At 38.2% G+C, this 16,451-nt stretch overlaps 1 protein-coding gene across 1 annotated transcript in view; it reads left to right on the forward strand.

Moving 5' to 3' along the window:
- The window catches only part of LOC130905504 (calcium/calmodulin-dependent protein kinase kinase 2), a 44,217-nt gene that overhangs the window by 16,998 nt on the left and 10,768 nt on the right, over positions 1–16,451 (forward strand). The window contains exons 5-16 of the mRNA XM_057818993.1: positions 2,426–2,479; positions 3,767–3,818; positions 3,934–4,067; positions 7,338–7,374; positions 7,511–7,532; positions 7,647–7,735; positions 7,842–8,041; positions 8,165–8,218; positions 8,295–8,368; positions 8,441–8,528; positions 8,663–8,794; positions 10,842–10,939. Of these exons, the coding sequence (XP_057674976.1) occupies positions 2,426–2,479; positions 3,767–3,818; positions 3,934–4,067; positions 7,338–7,374; positions 7,511–7,532; positions 7,647–7,735; positions 7,842–8,041; positions 8,165–8,218; positions 8,295–8,368; positions 8,441–8,528; positions 8,663–8,794; positions 10,842–10,939 (1,034 nt within the window). The remainder of the gene's footprint in view (positions 1–2,425; positions 2,480–3,766; positions 3,819–3,933; positions 4,068–7,337; positions 7,375–7,510; positions 7,533–7,646; positions 7,736–7,841; positions 8,042–8,164; positions 8,219–8,294; positions 8,369–8,440; positions 8,529–8,662; positions 8,795–10,841; positions 10,940–16,451) is intronic.

The raw sequence follows: 16,451 nt of genomic DNA on the forward strand, positions 1-16,451 counted from the left end.
AGAGTTCTAAGATGGATGAGGGGCCGGTATAAATAGGACTCTCCAAAGAGTTGTGCCAGACTCTGTGGATCTTACTTGTCAATGTAGATTTGCAGTTCTATTTAGTATAAATGGCTCTTGGTTTGAAAAAAAATGTAGAGGTGAACATTTCAGTATTATTCCTAGATAGCATTGGAAAGAAAAAGAATAATTAATTTAATATTGACTAATAGTTATATTTTATCACAAAATGCTGTATGCTATGAAATAAATTGTTTTCTAACTGTTCGTCTTTACTCAACAAACCTTAGCTGAGACCAAAAATGTCAAAGTAAAAGGGTGTTTCCCGATATACAAAGACAAGGACGAGTGAAAATGAGTGGATGGACACGCCTATCGTTATCCCAGTGTACTTTTTGGTTTCAAATTTCGGTTTCCTTGCGGAGTTCACATGTTCTCCTTGTGCTTAAGTGAGTTTTCTGTGGGACTCTGATTACCTCCCAAATGACAAAAAACATCCAGCAAGTTAAGCCAAGAAACTGAATTTTTCTACTACAGTGGTACCTATACTTACAAACGTCTCTACATACAGAATTTTCAGGTTGAGACACGCCTTAACAGAAATACATTACCTCTTGTTATCAAAGAAATTTCAGGATAAGAAAGGCAAAAACACAGTATGGCTGGTACTCCAAGCTCCCAGAGTTTACTGAACGTAACATACTTCTCGCTGCTCTGACATTGGCTATTGCCTAGCATCTTCCCTTGCATCCAATTGGCTAAGAGGGACCTCTACTTTATGTGTGTATCCCAGCGTCCTTTTCATTTGTCCCTCATGTTCCAACAGCTTTACATGAGTGTATTAACTTTTATTCTTTACTCTATTTTTGTTTTTTCGATTATGCACAACTCTGATTTTATGTGTATTGCGCAATAATGTTATTATAATGTGTATTTGGTTCATTTTGTGGTGCAATTTAATGCATTATAAAAGATTTATGTCTGAATTTTGGGGCGCTTGGAACGGATTAGGGCATTTACATGAAAAACGTCTCTACTTAAAGAATTTTCAAGTTTGTTTTTTTTGGCAGCCCTTTTCATTATCGTCTTTGTCTTTTGGACGAAAATACTTATTTGTCTTATTCATATTTTAGTTATTTCGAAATGTGTTCGTCGTCGTCTAGTTTTAGTCGACAATTGTCAAAATGTTTTTGTCTATAAACGTCAAAAGTTTTCGTCCATGAATACATAAATCAATAAAAGGTTTACAAACATTTTTGAATGATTATTGACAGACAAGCACATAATTGTAGTCTACAATGACATCAACATCTTCATGATGATAATACACAGTCAGCAGAAAAACAGCACATTAATTGCTAAATGCTAATGTTAATGCAAACACTGTGATAACGCTACAAATCAGTTTAGTGTGTAATGATCACTCAGCATTGACCTCTAAAGGCTAAAGCAACATGGCATAGCCAAAATAAGAAATCAAAACTTACGTAGCATCACCTGACACGTGTTTCACAAAAGGACCCTGGAATGGGCCTGTGTGTGGGGCGTGAGGGGGTTGGGGGGAGGTGCAGCACGTCACATGAGTGACATGATCTAATACTGCTAAGATGCGTGCTAACTACACATGCGTTTTTAAAAAAAAAACACATTGTGAACTTATGACGGAAACTATGGCAAATTTTCATCTTGTTCTCGTCTAATCAGACGACAACTGGCATCCATTTGGTTATGTTTTAGTCTCCCAGGACACGTTTTTAGCACGTCATCGTGACGTCATCGTCATGAAAAAATTGTTTGTCATCGTTGACGAAAGCAACACTTTTACGGAACTACTTCCAGATCCACAACCAATTAATTTTGTAAGTAGAGGTACCACTTTATTTGCATTGCAATTAACTTTAGATCAGTCCAAGTTTAACGAAGTATCTCCCCCGGAATCAGCTGTAATAGGTTCCATCATATCTGTGACTCTAAAGAGTTAAAGCTCTTTGGAAATGGAATAGATAGATATTCTTAATGCTTGACTTTTAGCCCCATTCCTAATGTGCATTATGTCTGTAACTAGATAAGTAGTGACATTGGAACTGTCTCTCCAATCTGCTCTTCTCAATTGAAACCAATCTGGTTTTGTGTCCTAGGCCTCAGGCATGTATTCAAGTCTAGTTTTTACTCCGTGTGAGTGAGAGCTTGAAGTAATAATCTCAATTTCCTTAATTAGCCTGAAATAAAAATGAAGGACACAGGGAGAGGTAATGCTTACAGCACTAGTGTTCCATTCCTATCCCTCCTCCGCATGTTTGTATATTTGATCTTGTGTGTTATTCTTCATAAGTTGGCACCCATAAAGCATTGACAGCTGCTCCGTCTCACATCAATGGCTCCTGTTACATTTTCTGTTTTGCTCCCCTCGCCTGAATTACCACAGGGCTCCTACGGTGTTGTCAAGCTGGCTTACAACGAAGACGACAACACCTACTATGTGAGTCATTGATATGCTTGACACAACACTCATAAATATACACAACATTGATGTACACTCTCACTTCTCTCATTTTGTCTGCATCCCTTGCCGATTGTCACATAATCTTCTCACATGAACCACACACATGAAATTCTCACATGAGCAATAATACATCAGTGCAACATTTTACGCTTGCGCCGTGTGCTGCTACAATTCTTATTAAGCAGCATGATACAAACAGAATGTCGGATTATTTTAATGACTCTTCCAAAGGGCAAAGCTTGCATGACATATTTGCTGATTAAATCACTATCATGGTAACTGAAGACAGTATTATTTATATATATATAAAAAAAGTCCCACAAACAATGCAGCATATGTTAGGGTAAAAAGCACCAAAGTATGGTACAACCTCATATTTGTTTTGGGCGCTAGTTGAACGCCATTACGGATGTATTTATAGATTTTTCCATAGTTCCAAGTTCCATAGTTCCAAGTTCCGCAATCTAAAAACCTGTATTACCTACACACACAATGTTTTATGTACAGTTTGAACATTATTGACAGTGTAACATGTTATAGACAAAATTGGATGGAGTAATTTTTCGGAAATTCATACTTTCCGTCACCAATGTCAATGAATGATAACACTCGCCAAGATTTTTTGGGTCATTTTCCATCGCATGAATTTTTCGTTTTTAACTTATTCTATACAACTTTTGGTCGCTGATTTCATATCGACCATCAGTTTTTTTTCTGTATGCTTTAGTTTAAATCTTTTAATAGGGGTATTTTATACAGAATCTTCATATATTTTCACCCAACACCAATATAGCCTTTCAGTCCTTTGGATAGTTATATGCATTTTTTTTCCTGAAACATTGTCAACAGTGGCTTTTCATAGTTAGGTCATTTTCACAAATTGGAGCACTTTGGCAGCAGTGCAGTACAGCACATTTTATGTTGTACCTATTTTTGGTCTCCTGTGTCTGCAGTTGTCTAAAATTTGGCATAACAGGCATTATTTGTAGATATTGTTACTTCTGGACTATTTTAAGTGTCAGCTATACACCCACTCCATTAAAAATATTGCTTAGAAATATAGATATATTTTTTATTGCAAATAAACATTTTTAAATTGATTTGCAAAAAATAAAAAAAATAAAAAAATGTAACACTCATAAAAAAGCTGTAGGTCAGATTTGGATTCAGCACCGCAAAATTACATAAGAACAAGTATTTGCATCAGTATACCAATTTTTTTTTGTTGACTAATGTATACTTTTTCATTTCACATCCATGTAGGCCATGAAGGTTCTGTCCAAGAAAAGGCTGATGAGGCAAGCAGGTTTCCCACGTAAGTCAGCATATGAATTCTATTAGCTGTTTTTTAACACCTTTTTAGTTTTTTACTACTACTACTATCACTACTACCGGTAATAATGATAATAATGTATTTTCTCGCTCGTCAGGACGACCACCCCCTCGGGGGGCCAAAGCATTCCCCGAGGGGACCCCGCAGCCCAAAGGGCCCCTGGAGCGGGTTTACCAAGAGATTGCCATCTTGAAAAAGCTGGACCATTCTAATGTGGTCAAACTTGTAGAGGTGATTAACAGTTTTGATTATTGTTAGCTTTTGTAGCCTATTTAAATTGAAAGCTATAATAAGGTAATTGGTTCACCCATTATTACCATTATTATTACCATTGCCCATTAGGCCATATTGCAAAAGCTAAAGGTGCCTTGGCCTTCAGCGGGGACTCCAAAAATCTAAAAAAAAAAAAAAACATTAATACATTGATATTGAAATAAGTTAATGCTTAATATTTTACTTTTAGTGGTATGTTATTAGTGTTTGTAATTCTGGTGTTTTGCCCTACATGTTGTAGTTCAGCATGTTAAATGTTAAGACTTAAACATCGTTTTAAAGTACACAATGCTAACACTTTATTCGATAATCATGATTGTTTTCCTCCCCAGGCCCCAAATTCAATCCAGAAAAAAACATGTAAATTCAATCCATTTTTGTCATGCTATTTGAAAAACAAGTACATATCCTTTTGCAGGCACCTACCTGACTAACCTTTTCATTCCAAGTCACGTTCAATGAACGTTTTATATATTTATCAAGTCAAATAAAATTAATTTAGTTTTAAGCAAGGGTGAAAGTGGTTAGAATTTCTTACCGGAACTCCCCGACATGAAGGTCGCCATGGAGCCAGAAATTTTATTTATTTATTTGTTTGTTTGTTTTGGGGTGGTGGTGGTGGAGGGGGGGGGGGCAAAACTACTGAAATGCAAAGAAAACTGTTTTGGTTACACACATACAAAAATTGATTTTCATTCAAAATTGTATTGTAATTGTATTTCAATGATTTGCAAAATAAAACTAAAACAGCTACATTATAACCCCAACCTCTATCTCCTAATTTTTATTTTCCCTCATTTCCTCACATACTGAAGATAATGTAAACATTTACTTTTTGTTGTGTTTTTTAAACATAAAGATATAAGTAACATATGCATTCAGAAAAATAAATACAAATGACTTATATTATGCAGAGTGTAATGGAATATATATTTTGAAGATCGTGCAAATGTTGACTTTTTTAAATCATAAGGAAACGAATAAGTAGCCAACATAAATGAATAAATGTAAGTCCAAAGTGCACATTGACAGCTAAGATGGTCTGAACCTCCCCAACAGAGCAAATAAAACTAAATATGATTGATAAGCCTCCTTAACACTTTCCTTGCTCTTAAAGATTTGATCCATTTTCTTTTGCATTGCCCCCCCCCCTCTTTTTTTTTTTTTGGCTGTTTCAGAAAACATGCACATTTGAACCAATCAGAGCTAACTATCTCTGGTGATCACATTCCAGTATGTCAGCCAATTAAACGGATAAATGAGTCCAGGTGTTTTGCTTTGCTGCGTGCATTCGCACATTGACGTGACTCATCATCGTCAGACTCAGATAACTACAGCAACTGGGGAAACCTCCATGCCGTCTGTAGAATAAAATAAATATCGGTGGAAACGGATTACGCTACACAAGCACTTTATTATGCTTGTTGTTAACACTTGTGTATGTAAATCTGATGTTGGTAGACTGTTTTCTTCTTGGATCTGAAATGCATGTGTGGCAGCTTCGTATATATTTTTTTAACATAGCGTTTTGTCAGTTGCCATCAATATTTTCGGAATCAAACCACCTTATACCGGAACTGGGTTCCTGCCCTGAATCTAATACCGGAACTGCGTTCCTGACCGTTCTGGCCCACTTTCACCCATGGTTTTAAGTGGTTAAAGTTGTTTGTAAAACTACTTTGAGGTTTGTGTTCAAATGCAAAACCTCTGAATGACCAATTAGACATATATGCAGTGGTACCTCGACATACGATCGCTTCGACACACAATCTTTTTTGACATCCAATGTAAAATTTAGCTCGCTAGACGACATGACAGCACTGCAGACGGACGCACGGCAAATTTTCTTGTGAGAGGAATCAACACAGGTTTCAAAAAGGTTGGTACAGTTGGTCAAACAAGGAAAAAGGTGACACCATTGAAATGAAGATGCAAATTATAGAAAAATATGAGCGTGGGGAGCGCATCCATGAGCTGGCTCAAAACATCTCCACGGCCCTCCTCCGACCACCGTTCGCCAGTCTTTAGGCTATATGTTAAGATGACAATTGTTATTCTGGTAACATCGCCAAAGAAATCGCCAGCTTCGTCAGGTTTTTATCATTTATTTCAGAACTTATCCAACACAAAATGCCTCCTGACCGCCAAATTTGACGGTGTTCTCAAGAAAACATTGAAAGCGAAAGTAAACTTGTCAGCCACTCCACTTCCTCTCTTTGTCCTCTCTCTGTCACGTTAGCCACGCGGTGCGTTCAGGTACAGAAAAAAAACATTCGCCACATTAGAACCCGATTCGTTACACTATTACAGGAATGATTATTATATCATTATTTCGAATTTTATTTGTAATTTATTTGTTTTGCTAGGTGTAATCGCCATTTGTAATAGTACCAGCAGTATTTATTAAGGATTTAGTGTAGGTTTTGGGGTTGTGGAACGAATTAATGGGATTATAATGTATTCTAATGGGAAAAACCTAGCCTAGTACACCAGACTCACCGCTGTTCCAGCTATAGAGTCTGGTGACCAATGAGCGGGTCAAATTTCCAGGGCGGCGCAAGCCACAGCAAACAGACAGCGGAGTGGACCAATCAGCGACGGGCAGACGTGACGTTGGTAAAGCGACAACTCGCGCGACGCGAGCAGAGAACGGAGAAGTTTATTTAACATGGCTAGAGCGAGACAGCCTGTTGTCAATGACTTGTGTCTATGTGTTTTTGTTAATTTAAAACGGATTTTACCGTGGATTGGAACATATTCTCGGCTCTCCTGTTCGTGATCTGTGCTGTTGTGGAGACGACTTCCGACGTGGAAGAGTGACGTTGCTCGTTAAGAACATGTCACACAAATAAACGAATCTGATTGGACGGTTGATTTTGTTCTTGCTCAAGAGGCCGTTAATGGGCTGGGTCCCAGACTATTCTCACAGTGTTTGAAAAATACAGGGAGAACAGTCTGGCCATGCCAGGGAAGGAAAATCTACTCGACATACGACCATTTCGACTTACAAACAAGGTCCTGGAACGAATTAACTTCATATGTAGAGGTACCACTGTACTACAATTCAGAAACTAATTCAGCAAATGGTAATGAAAAACTATAGATGAATACAATTCAAACAACTCTAGGGTGTTGAAGAAACACACCAGTGCTTATTTTCCTGAGTGCAGTGACAAGGTTGCTTGAAATGGGTCTTTTCACTTCCATCTCTGTTTGACTTGGCGCCAGGTTTTGGATGACCCCAGTGAGGACCATCTGTACATGGGTATGTTGTGGCCAGACAATTTTACCTTCTGCACTATACATGCACATTTGTAGACAAATATTAAAAAAGAAAAAAAGTCATATTAACCATGTGAATATGACAAAGCCACTACAGTTAATCATTTTTCTGATTATAGTGTTTGAGCTGGTCAAGCAAGGGTAAGCGTAATCCTGTTTTTTGTTGTTGTTGTTTTTTTTGACAGAAATGAGTTCAATCTCATTAGTTATGATTGCTAATAGCATGCGTATCCGTATATGTGTGTTTGTGTTCAGTGCTGTGATGGAGGTGCCAACAGATAAACCTTTCAGCGAGGACCAGGCTCGCTTTTATTTCCAGGATCTGCTCAGGGGAATCGAGTATTGTGAGTCCTGCACACATCCACTTATCATTCACTTAGTCTCTGACTGCATTTTGATGCCAACGGTAACTAATACAAACTCTGATAATGCAATCTTCCAATTCTACAGTGCATTACCAGAGGATCATCCACAGAGACGTCAAGCCCTCTAACCTGTTAGTGGGAGAGGATGGACACATCAAGATCGCTGACTTCGGTGTCAGCAACCAGTTCGAGGGGACCGACGCCCTCCTGACAAGCACTGTAGGAACACCCGCATTCCTCGCCCCCGAAACGCTATCTGATACTAGGAAGAACTTCTCAGGCAAGGTGAAGTAAAAGTCAGCTGTCTAACAGGCACACTCCGGAGATGCTAAGCAGTAACACAAAGCTCAGTAATCGTGCTTGGAATCAAATCTCGTATGCTAACACACACTTTGGCTATTCATGCAGGCTTTGGATGTTTGGGCAATGGGTGTGACACTTCATTGTTTTGTCTTTGGAGTGGTGAGTCATTTTAATATATTATTTTTTCTTTGAAAGGGTATGTTGGACCCATAACATCTGCCTGTTTGTTTTTCAGTGTCCATTTATGGATGAGCGCATCCTCAGCCTCCATCAAAAAATCAAGACGCAACCAGTGGAATTACCCGAAAAGTAAGTTAGTCTTCTTTACGCATTCACATTTATGATCAAGAAACTCAAATACGAGTTTTATTGTTTCAACAGTGCTGACATATCAGATGACCTCAAAGATTTGTTGTTGAAAATGCTAGACAAGAATCCAGAAACAAGAATATCAATTCCACAAATTAAGGTAACTACTTGAAATAAGATACTGTATTTTACTCCTGAACACGCTTCAATTAGCTAATCTTTTGCATAAAGCCAACCTCTGTGTTGCTGTCTTGGACCCAGTGGAATGTTTTGGACTGCTGATTTTGTGTTCAGGTGCACCCATGGGTGACGAGACATGGTGCAGAGCCCCTCCCACCAGAAGATGACAATTGTTGTATGCTGATAGAAGTGACGGAGGAGGAAGTGGAGAATTCGGTGAAACACATTCCGAGCCTGGCAACAGTGGTACGCACCAAATATTATGTCTCATTTATGCATTTCAGTGAGCACTTCATCATGGCTTATTCATTAAATTGAAAGATGAACACAGGACATCATGATTGTTCAAATGTACATATTTTGTTTGGTAGAGATTTTGATGTTATTGTTTTTTAGGAGGTTTGGGACATTTGGAAGACTCTTCCCTAAATTATTAAGACGTGAGATGAATGAAATGATAACTATGATGCGGTACATGTACATGTATATTTGCATTTGTATTTTACATTGATACTGTGACATGAAGTTAAAACAAAAATTGCACCAAAACCGTTTTTTAGCACCTGATTCCGATAACAACCAATGCGATAAATTGCCCTCAAAGGCCAGCATGTTGTTTTTTTAATGTTTGTTCAATTTGGTATCAGGCCTGAGCCACACACTCAACAAAAAAAGAGTCTTAAATCTCGGGTGAGGAAAAAATTTGAGATGTGTCAATGGACAAAACAGCCTGGTCCTTATTACCGTTTAACACGTGTGTTTATCCACCGTTTAAAATATAAGCCCATACGGTGAAAATATGACTGCTAAATGCAAACATTCAACTACACTTACCAGATTACAATTTGAGAATGAAAAACTCAAAAGACCATATAGGACTTTACTCTAACAAGAAATATTCAATGACTTTTAACTTTTTACCCCCTACATCTCTCTATGTCTTTTTCTTCTTTTTCATTTCCCTATTCGGCAGCGATTGTAATTGGTGGCCATTTTGGGAAAGATGATAAGCGCTTCTTTTTTTTGGGGGGGGGGGACTAAATCCTGAAGAGTACATATTTTACAGCATTGATGCGTTATTTCTCAGCACTCCCCGATACCGATGACGTAATTTCAGTGCCGTATCGTAGGGTGACCATATTTTCATTTCCAAAAAAAGGGGACACTCGAAAGATCTATTTGAAATATTTCATCAGCTTTTGAAATATTTCATCAGACATGCTGATGAAATATTTCGGAACATGACGGTCTACTTTTACGATGGAGTATTAGGGCCAAATAAAAAAAATAATAAAAGGACTACGAGATTAAAGTCATACTATTGTCACAAGAAAAAAAAAGTCATATTATTACTTTTAGTACATGTACCTTAGCTGGGAGCTACAAGGAAGCATCAGTATAAATCCTTCTATGGTTAATAATTGGATGTAGATGAGGCAAAATAATTAGGATTTCCTTATTTGTAAAACCGATTCTAAAAAAACAAGATGCCTTCAATATTGTTGATTTTAGCAAAGGCGGCAACACTCTTACGTAAAGTATTTAGCTGCTTATGCAGCTACATTACCCCTGTATAATAATATGACTTTTTTTTCTAATAGCAATAGTACGACTTGCATCTCCTATTCCATTTTTTCCCCTTTTTCTTTAATTGGCCTGAATACGTAGTATATTACCACAACAATAATAATCCTTCTGTTAATTGCCCTCGTCCGTTGACAACTTAAATCATTTCTAAATACTTTAAAATACACATTTGAAATTACAACCAGTGACATTAGAAAATACTATGCCATGACGCAACAATTTGGATCAAACACACGCCATACAGAACTTATACGTTATGTCAAATATCAAGGTCGAGCTAAAAACATATATTCATTTAGACGTATTGTTAAATGGTAAAAATTATGAATTAAAATATATTTTTAAATATTAAAAAAAAAAAAAACTCATTTGCAGTGCTTGGCGGCTTTTATTTTGATGTGGCGGTGAGCAACAATCTTTTATATGTGGGGGGAACCATGGGTAGTATTCTGTGCAAAGCGTCAGTCAATTTCAACACACGTTAATTGGTCCCGTGAAAAATAATGAAAACCAGACAATTTCCTGAATTTATAAAACCCCGCCGAACGAAGGATGAAAAAAGGGGACTTGTGCAGGCAAAAGAGGACATTTGGCCACCCTACCATATCGGAACCAATCGGTGCAACAATAGTTGAAATTGAATTTTTTTACAGTGTTTTGTTCAATTACTAAATTCAAGCAAAGTGCTAAATTTTGTTTTGGTCAGATTCTGGTGAGAACCATGTTGAGAAAGCGCTCCTTCGGGAACCCCTTCGACTGGGCACGTAAAGAGGGATGCAGCAGCTTGTGCACGTCAGGACAGATGTAAGAATGCATGTGTACACACACAAATGATTTCTTTATTGTACTGAAATAATTTTGCATGCATTGAGAAAATTTAATCATATTCGAAAAATGTTTTGATTGACTAAAGGCCTCCAGTAACACTAGTTAAACTAGGGCGATGATGCTCACCTTCGCATGTTGGCTGCCAACAAACAAGCAACTTGTGTACTTAATTGTCCTGGCAATAAAAATGGCATGAGTGACTGCAAGTTTCCTAAAATAACAACAACTAATAAATAATAACTTAAATAACGCTTAAATGTATTTAATGTATTGTACTAAATATTTAAATATAATGAATAGTAAGCAGTAGCATATATAAGTAATGTATCTTAATATAAACAACTTATGTGAAAATTATTATTATTTTTTTTTATTTATTGAACAGAATCATAACATCATGCACTGTATATGATGCAAAAAAGTAAGGAGTGGAGGTGGCGGTGGTGGACACAGGGTAGTTAAAAAACCAATTATCAGTGTGGCAGAGCCATTGGTCCGTAAAAAGTTAAAGATACCTGACGTGATCATCATCATGATCAGCGTCATCGTGAAAACATTTAATTAGCTCATCTAAAAAATATATTGTCAGCAGTTTCAGAATAGCATGTAGATATTAATGTTGGCCAAATGCTATCATTTAGTTTGCTCAAATTTGCGACACTAAATTTTCAACATTTTTTTTAACTTTAACTGCTTGTAAATGAGATGTGTAGAGTCCAGCTAGCACACATTTTTCAGCATTTATACTAGGCATACTTGCCAGCTCCAACCGTTGTAAGCCGTTATTGTCCCACACTGCAGGGGGCAATAAAAAGTGTCTAGGAATAGGCAGGAAAAGAAGAAGAGATGACCCTCCACTATAGCCATTAGCTAGTAGTAACTTGCCAGCCACACGTCCATGGAGTTTAAAAATGTCAGCAATATGCGGTGTGTTAACAATTATTTAATTAAAGAGCAGATGAAGAGTTTGTCAGGTCTCAGTGTGATTTGCCGAATTTAAACTTCGGACGAGTTCGTCGAAACGACTATGTCATTTCTAACACGTAACTGCGAGAAGAATTTGGGTTTTTTTTTTTTAGAACCCCGTCAATACTGTGTGACATCATTTACAAAAGGCAACAGAATAGGAGTGGGAACCTCTTGGTACCTACGGTTACGGATTGCGATACAAATCTCATGATAACGATGATCTGACGATATGGCGATACAACGATTATCGATACATTGGTCAGGAAATCATTCTAGGATATTCTACAAACAACTAATAAACAGAAAAACAAGCTTCTGCTGAGAATTTGAATGAGTTTATCACTAGTAGACGTCCAATCCATTTGAACTGGAAGGGTGGCAGCGAATGAACATTCGTACATTCGCAGCCATCCCTCCCACTTTAAACGGATTGAACGTCTATGGCCGTCAGTGGCAGCCAATGCCAGGCAATGAGGTAATTTGGGGCCATTTAGGGTCATTTACCTGTTGATTTTCAGTAACTGTCTGTTGATTTTGGGGTATTTTATGGGTCACTTCCTGTTCATTTTGTGTTGCAGAACAGGAAGTGACCTGGGAAACACCCAAATTAATTGGCAGTGACTCAAACTCAACAGGAAATGAGCTGGAAATGCCCTAAAATGAACAGCAAGTGACCTATAAATGCCCTGAAAATCTGACAGAATGACTGTGAATCCTCTGTTTTCGAATGAGCGAACGTTCCCAGTCTAAATGGATGGGGGTGTCGAGCACATAACCAAACATATTATGGTGGAAGATTTTAGTAGCATCTTGTTGGTTCATTGGACATTGACACCTTTTTAAAATGATATCTCGATAACCGTATCAATAACCTTTTGGGATACAAAGTATCACGATATATCACAATTTCGATATTTTGTCACACCCCTACAACAGAATATATGACAGAATTTATCCATAGCAGCACCGATAGTGATATTTCCAGCAAAAGTAGCCGTTCAGAATCGCTTTGTCATGACTTTATTGATGACGAGGGCTCCCAGGAAAGATTATCTTCAATTAATCCTTACTGCTTAAACCCGAGGCGTCAGATGACGATGATTTACTCGGCACAACAAACGTGGTGGTGATGACGCCCATTAGCGGCTCGACACTTCACGAAAGGAAGAGTGGCAAGCCTATGTATAGCATTGTGATTTCTCCTTAAACCTTTCTTTCCCCGGTCATTCTGTGATATATCAGTATATCAGTAATTGCAAAAAACAGATGAGTAGTTATGTAGATTTGGTAATAAAAGTATCATTCACATGAATAGATGACCTTTCAGGTGTCCTATCTACTTATGACAGGCCAGCAACAACAACAAGAAAAAACAAGTCTCACTTCAACAAACAGGCAGTACGATTTCCCCTCCGATACCAACAGAAATGCATCAAATTTTAGAATTACTAAAGCCAGTAAGGGTCTACTTACTAGTCTTTGAAAAACCAAGGTTGTATTCTCCTAGGATACAGAATTTCAAAGCTGTCGTTGCTGAAATGTTGAAAACAAAGAAGCAATCGAGGAGCTGGGAAGAAGCTCTTCTGCTTGACTCTCACAAAAAATGTCCTTGCAGAGGAAGGTTTTTTGAACCACTGATAGTCTTGAACCTTCGTGTGAGCAATTCATCACTACACATGGAGATGGCATGATGAATCTCGTGAGTTAAACCCAGAAAATCTTTGCAATATATGGAGAGGATAACGTAGTGCTATACTTCTGTATTGAAGTGCTGGCAAAGTCTTCTGTAAATTACGTCATCAGGTAGAGGCCGGCAGCGAGGCACGTCCCTTGCTTGCCACCTTGCTAAGGTGTTCCTATGGCAGTAACTCAGAAGTATGCGTTCAATTCAATATTTTTTTGTAATGTGAGGTTTGACACGACACAGCCAATGATGCATTGAATAAAATTTCCATCCATCCATCCATCCATTATCTTCCGCTTAGTCCGGGGTCGGGTCGCGGGGGCAGCAGCTTTAGCATGGAAGCCCAGACTTCCCTCTCCCCAGCCACTTCAGCCAGCTCCTCCGGCGGGATTCCAAGGTGTTCCCAGGCCAGCCGAGCGACCGAGTAAAATGCTCAAGAATTGAACTATTCATCTGCCGGTAACACTTTATAATAACTATCCGTTTTACTAGTTAATAGATCATTAGTAAACTGTTGATAAATGATTTATTGTTGATTTGTGAAGTATTTGTTAACAGTTTGTTAAGCATTTACAGGGTGTTCCAATATGGTTGACCCAATTCTAAATGCCCATGCAAGTTGATGGATCTTAATAAAACTATATACACTTTATGTTGAAGGTCATACGTTTTATTGGTTAAATATACAAAGAAAAGTACAAATATTTGTTGGTTCTATGGCAGATTTTCATAAATGTGCGCTGCCTGCAAAATGCCTTATCAAAATGCCTTTTCTTTTGAAGTGAGCGGCATTTCTTAACCTGAAAAGATAGAAATGCCAAACGTTACACACAAAAACTTGAAATGTTTCTACACAAACTGTGTTTCAGGTTAAGAGCATCCTGTAAATGCTTAACAAACTGTTAACAAATACTTCACAAATCAACAATAAATCATTTATCAACAGTTTACTAATGATCTATTAACTAGTAAAACGGATAGTTATTATAAAGTGTTACCCATCTGCCTTTAACCGCGTGTAAATGAGATGTAAAGAGTCCAACTAGCACACATTTTTCAGCATTTATACGAGGCATGACTTGCCAGCTCCAACTGCTGTTAGCCGTTATTTTCCCATACTGTAGGGGGCAATAAAAAGCGTCTAGGAATAGGCAGAAAAAGAAGAAGAGGTGATCCTCCACTGTAGCCATTAGCTAGTGGTAGCTCGCCCGCCAAACGTTCGTGGAGTTTAAAAATGCATTCAGCCCATGCACGTCTGGCACACACTAACACACCTGTGCTCATGAGTGAACACTGAACCAACAATAATGAACAAAAAAGGGCAGGAAATATTAAAGACAGTTTATCTGCCTGCCCGCTGCTGTCTGCCCTGCACTGCGCTCCATTTCCAGGTTCGTTGCCTAGTTATCTCGCTCGCTTTGCTCAATGCACTGCCCCGCGCGTTTTCAAAACAAAGGTGTTTTCAACACCAAACGCTCAGGACACCCCACCTCATCCTCAAAAGAGGAAACGTCTCCAAAAAATATACTGGAGTGGGAAGAGGGTAACCCGTGGCTCGATAGAGTCACTGATGATGAATACAAAGCGAACTGCAAGGCAGGTAGGAAAGTTTTTGCAGTGTCTCAGGGAGATGTAAAACAGCATGCTGCAGGGGACCTCCACAAAGGGAATGTAACATCTCAAAATAGCCTTCGTCACAATTCTTTGTACCTGAAACATCCCCTGAGCTTGATTTGGTATGTTATTATGCTCTTGTATATGGATAACATATAGGCTATATTTATATTACCTTCATACATCTTGCATTGATAGGAGCATAGCTAGGCTATTTCAATTGCTACCATGGTTGATTATTTTCAGGAATGTTGATTTGTTTTTGGTTTTTTGGGAAACATGCATTTATTATCAATCAATATGGAATGAATTTATGTACGCATAAAGAACATCTTATTTTGTTATGCTAACTAATGCTCCTCATTTGGAATTATTCCTAATAGATTAACAGCAAATAAACACTGAATAAATAGTCCTACTGCGATTATATATTATCTATTGATTGATTAATAGTGATACCAAAATTAAAGCAATAATTTGACATCATCCCACTCCTACCCTCTAAGTTACTGCAGCTGAGGTGACACAGGTATAGCAGTCAGTAAAACGTGGCCAGAGCTGCAATATGGTAAATGGTGTTATACTTGTATAGCGCTTTTCCACATGCTGACTGTTGACACATGCTCAATCAGAAGATTTTTATGTGATTTCAAAATGGTGAAGAAAATGACTTATGGGAGAACAAAGCAAGAGGCACTGTTGAAACAAAGGCAGTGGGTGATGTGCTCAAGATCTTAACGTCACCCATCCGATTCTCCATACAGACCGATGCCTCGAATAAATTGAGCAGGAAGATGTTTCCCCTTGCTGTCCAGTACTTCAGTCCAGAGTCTGGGGTCACCAATAAAATGCTAGACTTCATAGAGAATGCAGACGAGTCAGCTGCTGGAATTGTAGCTCTCCTGGAACATTCCCTTCAGAAATTTGGCTTGTCAATGGGTCACGTGACCGGATTCAGTGCTGACAACACAAATGTTAATTACGATATTCACAACTTCGTTTTCACTAACCTGCGATAAAATTTTTTTTTAAAAAACAGTCTGCTGCAAGGATACTGCCATGCCCGCATAGGGCACAATGCAGTTTTCTCATCTAAAAATAGATACAATTCTATGCATTTTAGGAGTTTTGGGGATGCCCCCATGTTTTTTTGCCCGTAAGGCTTTGGGCGCGAGGGGGGGGTGTCCCGTATTTCTATTTCTGAAAGGTGGCAACCCTACG

This window comes from Corythoichthys intestinalis, chromosome 17 (assembly GCF_030265065.1).
Source record: "Corythoichthys intestinalis isolate RoL2023-P3 chromosome 17, ASM3026506v1, whole genome shotgun sequence".
NCBI classification, from domain to species: Eukaryota; Metazoa; Chordata; class Actinopteri; order Syngnathiformes; family Syngnathidae; genus Corythoichthys; species Corythoichthys intestinalis.